Source organism: Corvus hawaiiensis, chromosome 16, assembly GCF_020740725.1.
Source record: "Corvus hawaiiensis isolate bCorHaw1 chromosome 16, bCorHaw1.pri.cur, whole genome shotgun sequence".
Classification (NCBI taxonomy): domain Eukaryota; kingdom Metazoa; phylum Chordata; class Aves; order Passeriformes; family Corvidae; genus Corvus; species Corvus hawaiiensis.
The window spans coordinates 13,374,649-13,381,162 of NC_063228.1; the positions used below are offsets into that span (position 1 = coordinate 13,374,649).

General features: G+C 42.2%; 1 protein-coding gene across 15 annotated transcripts in view; it reads right to left on the reverse strand.

Annotated features, from left to right (window-relative positions):
- The window catches only part of RBFOX1 (RNA binding fox-1 homolog 1), a 1,119,677-nt gene extending 1,115,687 nt beyond the window's left edge, over window positions 1–3,990 (reverse strand). For all 15 annotated transcript variants that reach the window (XM_048320436.1, XM_048320431.1, XM_048320443.1 and 12 more), the window contains exon 1: window positions 3,745–3,990. In XM_048320436.1, the coding sequence (XP_048176393.1) occupies window positions 3,745–3,975 (231 nt within the window). In that variant the 5' untranslated portion in view covers window positions 3,976–3,990. The remainder of the gene's footprint in view (window positions 1–3,744) is intronic.
- Between the last annotated feature and the right edge of the window lie 2,524 nt (window positions 3,991–6,514).

Genomic DNA, 6,514 nt, shown 5'->3' on the forward strand with positions numbered 1-6,514 from the left:
ATTAAAACAGTACCTTAATTCAAAAAGGCACTAAAGTCATTCTGAAAGCTGTTTAAAAGGTAAAAGTTCGAGCTCTCTCCTGGCACAGGTGACATTACAGATGAAAACAGAGTTTAGGGAGCTGTGTGCTGTGGGAACACTACAGAAGTCAAACCACACCCAGTCTTGTTCTCTAAACTTGGCACAAGTATTTGTAGGGGAAAAAGTTTGGTTCATAACAAAGGCCTTGTGGGCACAGAAATATCTTTGCACCAAAATCCAAAGAACCTTCACCAGGTATATGGACAAAAAGTTGGTTAAAGAGAGATAAAAAAGGACGGTTCTTGAAGCACAAGGATACATGGATTACAAGGACACCCACTGCTCATGGTCACTCGTGGGTAACTCATGACAGATTCTCAACATGTCTATCAGCCTGGAAAGCAGTCAGGACTTGCAAGTTTAATTCTTCATATGCTTCCTATTTCAGTAAATACAACTTTACCCTAATTTAACAATTTCCAGTGTATGATCACAGGCAGGGTGACAATCAGCCCTGTGGCATCACGGAGCTGACAGCTGTGGGTGTCCTCCAGGCACACAAGGGGGAGATGGAATTCTCCAGAGACCCTGGTTAAAGACTTAGACCCAAACTCTTGGTGAGAGGTAGTGACTCACCAGCTCTTCCTAATGCTAACTCCCCACCGTCTGCACCAAACGAGGCATTTCTCAAGTTGAACCTGACTACAAAGACTGCATCCCCTTTGTTTGAACCAACGGCTTCGTTCTGATGCTCTGCCAGGAAGAAACATTACAGAGGGAAAAATTCCATGGCCTGAGACTGTGTGATTCACACCTGCTGCGAGCAGCTTCCTCGCTGCAAATGAAAGCAATAAAAAGAGAAGGCAAGAAGGAAATTGTTTTAATAGATACCTAAATTAACAATTACAGTTTCACCCCAGGTTACCACATTAACCAGTCACCAGCACTAAGTGAAGGAATCACTCCAGGTTCTGCTGCCAACCAGTTGCTGGCAAATGCAGCCCCTCATTCCCTAGGCAGGGGAAAGAGCTCTGTCCAGTGGCACAAAGTTCCTTCTGCAACCAACTTGTGCCCAGCAGCAGCTACTGCTACAAGCTCAGGATGCCAAGGAAATGCCCACAACACTTCAGGAGTATAAAATATACATGGTGTCTGCATTCTCCATAACCCAAGATTTCATAAGAAGTGGGATAATGAGCTGGAGCAGCTGACCAGTGTAGATTTCTTTCTTCTAAACCCACGAATGGATGTTGAATGAGGCAAACAGCACGGGAATAAACAGAGAAATAGCACACACACTGGGCTGGTTTTTTATTACTAGTCCAGAAATGAGTCAAAGCCTATAATTTTTTAAAATGTCCTTCTTCAAAATGGAAGACATAATAGACTATTAGGAAACATTCCTCCAATGCATGCATTGATTACCCATACCACTATGCCTATAAAATAAAGATTCTTCTAAGCACAGAAATGAAGTCATCCCAGTGTTTCCTAAGGGCACACAGTCCATCTTTTCCAGCAGCTTGCTCTCTACAAGGTGACAGACACTTACAGACATTGTTGAACAAGCTTTTATTGCTTTTACAAGAAGTTTTATGTTAACAGAATTTCAAGTGTCACATAATTACTTTCTAATACTGCCTCCAAATCAGACAGACAGATTTAAATAGGAAGGGGGACAAAAAATACTGGAACTTTATGCAAAATGTAGTGCAACATCCCAAGCAAGAATCCAATCAAGTGAGGGGAAAGAAGAGCTTAATTGAGCTTTGATGAATTTTGAATCAAATTCAGTTTAATTTAAGAATTACTATAAGAACAATTATTTTATTATATATAATTACTATAAGAACAATTATTTTATTATAAAAGCTATTTAATAGTTGATTTTGGGAGAGACAAGCAGTGAAATGATTGCTCATTAACAGATTTGCTTTGTTAATATTTTTAACAATCCCCTGACGAAAAGCCAGAATGTAAAGTTGGAGCAGCTATAGCAGGTCCTTGAAAGGCCAAAAAAAAAAAAAAAAAAAAGGACAGGTATTCACCAGCAAAGAACTTTGCTGCAGTAGCAGAACAGTTATAAGGGGGTCAACCAGGCCTCACAGATAGGGCAGAGCCCAGTGATTCAGGTATGCATAATTCTTATATATTCTGCATTGATCCCTTAAAAGACAAAGTAAATTTATTCAATTGGGGCTCATTTTTCAGTAACTTCCTAATTAAGTGTTACAGTAAGAGGTACCATCAAAAAGACTTTTACCCCAGCTCATAGTGATGCTCATTTCTGGATATTTATCATGAAGTAGAACAGATTTAAAACCTTTACTCTCAGGTAAAAAAGAAAACAAACAAAACAGACAAAACAAGGGTTATATTTGACCAATTAACTTGCCTGTATTTTGCATTTCTTTTGGGGAAAAATAAGTCTCTGCCAGAAGTGGTATAAGAACAAGAGTGCTACTTTGCTGTCTGAGAGTTAAAAAGAGCCCACCTTCATAAAGCATTGGAAACCCAAAACACAGACCAAAGTGCATCTCTGTGCAGTTACATGGCTTGATAAAAGAGATTTCTGCTTAGAGAAACAAACCAACCTTCTACACACACTTAAATACTTTTGTAGCTCAGGAAAGCTGTTGCATTTAGAGATGACCTTCCACCAAGAACAAACTGAATAAACTGTCTTTCAAATGATTTAAAAATGAAATTGCTACCGAAACGCTGAGCATCTACTTAGCTCCTCATTTGAAGAAGCATGTCTAAATTCAGGATATCAATCCCAGAAGAGAAAAAAAACCAAAAAACAACAGAGTTCAGAAAACTTCTGGATAAAATCAGTGCACTGAAATCTCCAGCAGCTCCTAAGTGAGCTCTAAAGCCACACTCTCACTCTATGACAACTCAAAGTGGAAACATCCTACACCCAAGACATTGTTCCCACCACCCTCCCCCTGCACTTCTGACTGAGGGAAGCAGCCAGGATGTGTCCAAGAGAAGCACCTGGCCCGAACTGCACCATGAGAGGAAAAGCTTCAGCTGGCTGGGGATCCATATGTTCACCCCCTCTCCCCCGAGTTTTCTGCTGTGCCTCAGGAGCCTGCTGACAGGCACAGCAGCTGAGCTAAATAACCAGGCAGGAAAGTTAACCTCGTGTAAAGCTCTGGTAATGCTGGTATTTATATAGGCAACTGCTCGGCAGCTCTTTTTTAGCAAAATCTCACCAGATGAGATCGCTAAGCACCAATTCTCCTCCTCTCCTGTAGACTCTACCCCCATCCCCAGCTGTAAAATTGTGCTACTCAACATCAATGCAGTTGAAAGTCTGAATGGACAGACTGATAAACGACCCAAAATGTCCAATTCAACACACCAATCCTTACCCAGTTTCTAAATGGTTATAGGGAGCTGAAAAGCAAGTTCAGCAGTTAATATTCCTTCCCCCCTCTCCCCATGAAAAACGAAATCACTTCTCTGGCATATACAGCTTGCAAGCAGCTGACAGCGAGAGCCAGATATAAATACACACTCCTGCACTAAAAAGCGTGTAGCCAAGATCAGAAATTAAAGAGGACCGTGCTTATGATCTCAGCGAGATGGGACACTCGACTGCATTTGTCCTGCTCTACTTGATGCCCAATTACCAACTTCAGGATGACAAATAATTTCAAAGGTAACCTCCCGGCCCTTCCCCCTTTCTCTGAGCCGCTGAAGATCCTCACTTACACTTTTGCCTTCACCACCTCCTTCGGGCACAGGTTCTTCTCTGCTTGAGCAAGGCATTATTGCATCTTCTGCTGCTGATGCCTCTCTGTCCTTTCCACTGTTTCCTCCTTCATTCCCCAGCTTCAACCTCTTTCCCTCAGGTTGGGAATCATCCACATCCTCCCTTCTTATCTTGCCATCTCTGCCTCGCTGCTTCCCCGCGTCTTCTGGGCTGCCGCAGGAATTTGACATTTTCAAAGTGTTACGGACTTTTTTTAAAAAAAAAAAAAAAAACGGGGGAGGGGGGGGTGGCTGCCGAAGTTGCCGTTTTGAAAGGGATTTGGCTTCCGAGAGCTCTGATGTGCTCTCGCTCCTCTTAAAAATTTCGGTGCTGTGCAGGATTCGGGAGCTGCTTCTCTGCCGCCCTCTCCTGCTGGCTGCGAGCGCTCCCAACCTTCCCCCGGCTCCAGCCCTGCTCCTAAGGAAAAGTAATAACCTTTCCTGTATCGATTATATGCACTATGCTGCTGATGCTTTCAGCGCCAAAACCCTTGGATTTCTTTTCTCCCTGATCCACGGAAATTGGCTTTCCTTAAAGTATAAAATATTTGCTGCACCGTCTTTAAATCCAAATTTACCTCCGTCCCCAAGGGATGCTGTGGACTTTGGTTATATACTGTTAGTGATGCCAAGAGTAATTATCCATTAAAATGCAAAGGTGGCCTTAACTCCAAACAGCTTCTTTCAAAATAATTTCATTACAGGTTTAGGGGTTTTCTTTATAAGGGTGTCCTTACTTTGTAAATTAACTTTGTAAATTGACTTTGCGTCTTCTAAACCCACATTCCACACTGACACAAATTTCACATAACATTCTGGTCCTAGAGTTGAAGGGATGAGATTAAAATGAGATTAGGGCAACCCAACAGGACATTTTGGATGTTCTTTTTGCTCTCTCAGATAATTTATGAAAAGCATCACCACACATAATCAAAGGTTTGGTGCAATATTTGAACCGTTTAAAAAAAAAGTAACCAAGTTCTTTGACATGCAGTGTGCAGCATGCTGCTCATTCTTCCAATACAGAAGGCAATATGAAGTAGAGGCCATTTTTAATTTTAAAAAAAACCCAATATGAGTTCTGTTTTCTCACTCTTAAGTGCTTGTAGATTTAAATGGGGCTCCTTAGGTCTTGCAGAGGGAAGTAAATCCCTAAAAAGCCCTCTGCATATATCTAGATATGTTCCAATCAGGCTCTCAGGGAACAAGCTTCAGGAGTGGTGTCCAGCCAGGTGTGGACAAATTCATTGAGTCAAACTCCATTATCTGCTGTGTCCAACAAGGTCTGTCAGGCCAGAATCTTAGAGGGAGTTAATCTGTGTCCCAGCACTGATCTCACTGACATTATGAAGTGGGTTTTAGTTTGAGCAAGTACAGGTGTGTCAGTTACTCAGGAATGAACAAAGAGGGGAGGAATCTTAATTGGCTTTGGTCGTTTGAGACACTCCAGCCAGATCCACAGGAGTTCTGAGAGACCTGAGATATCTGCACACCCAGAACTGGAGACATTAAATATCTGCTGAATAACACTGACTGTAACAAAGGGTGGGTGTTGGCCTTCACTAAACTGGCAGCTGAAAATACTTTCAGAGCTGGATGGACACAAACCAAATGGGCTCAGCAGAGGAAAAACAAATCTGAGAGTTTTTTTAAATGGTGCTGGATCAAGCATCTCATGCCTTGTAACCTGCAGTGGTCAAGTTCCACAGCTTGGCCTTTGATTTGGAGTCATGTCCACTTGTGATGAGCCTACAAAAGAAACTTGCTCAGCTAATGAGTGATCCTCTTCAGTAAACAAGAGATTGTCAGCCAGAGCACAGCCAGACAACTGCTGCAGGAAGGGTTTCACCCTGGCTGAGCACAGATTAATACAGGTCATGCCCCACTCCTCAAACCCACACATCCATGTAGCTCAGGAGGAAAGAAAGCCATTAATAATCACCACTCAGCATCCTCATCAACAGCAGCAGCAGCGACCCACAACAGGGATTTTCTATGAAACTTACATCCCCTAGGCAGAACTGTTGACTTCAAAAAGTCCTTCACCCTCTTTGCCATACTGTTAAAACACGACCCACCCTTTCCCATCTTTCCTCCTTCTTGAAGCTCCTGAAAGAGTTACACAACTGTTTGGATCATCTCCACCAAACTGCAAAAGCTTTTTTTATTTCTAGTGCTCATTCTCCATTCATAAATGCTTTTTCCATCAGACAAGTCATTTAATCCTTTGTTTAGTCTTTCTTACACTTCCCATCCTCACCTAAAATACGGAAAGACAGAAATAATCCTGAAACTAAAGTGTTGTTTCTGCTATGATGTACCTCAGGCTTATTTGCACAGTAAACTGCTTCAATTTCTGTTGGAACATGTCTCCATCCAGAAGTTTGGTTTCATGGAACTCAAGTGCTTGGCAAGAACCTGCCAGTTGTACCAGGATTTTGTTTGTGTTTGAAGTGGAGCCAGGCAGCTGCTCAGGCTGCCTCAATGACCAGTCCAGCCACACACCCAGCAATGTCTGCCAGGTACTGCTGGCTCCTTGCACGATTCTGTCTCCAGATCACAGGCAGAGCCAGCTTCTTCCAAACCAGAAAATAAAACACCCACTTCCTCATGTTTGAAGCATAGCCTCTGGTTTTGAAAGAATGAAAATTTACAGAGACAGAGAATCTATCTTTTGTTTCTAATAAAAATCCAACATTTTTTAAATGCCAAAACCTTCATGCAAAGAAAA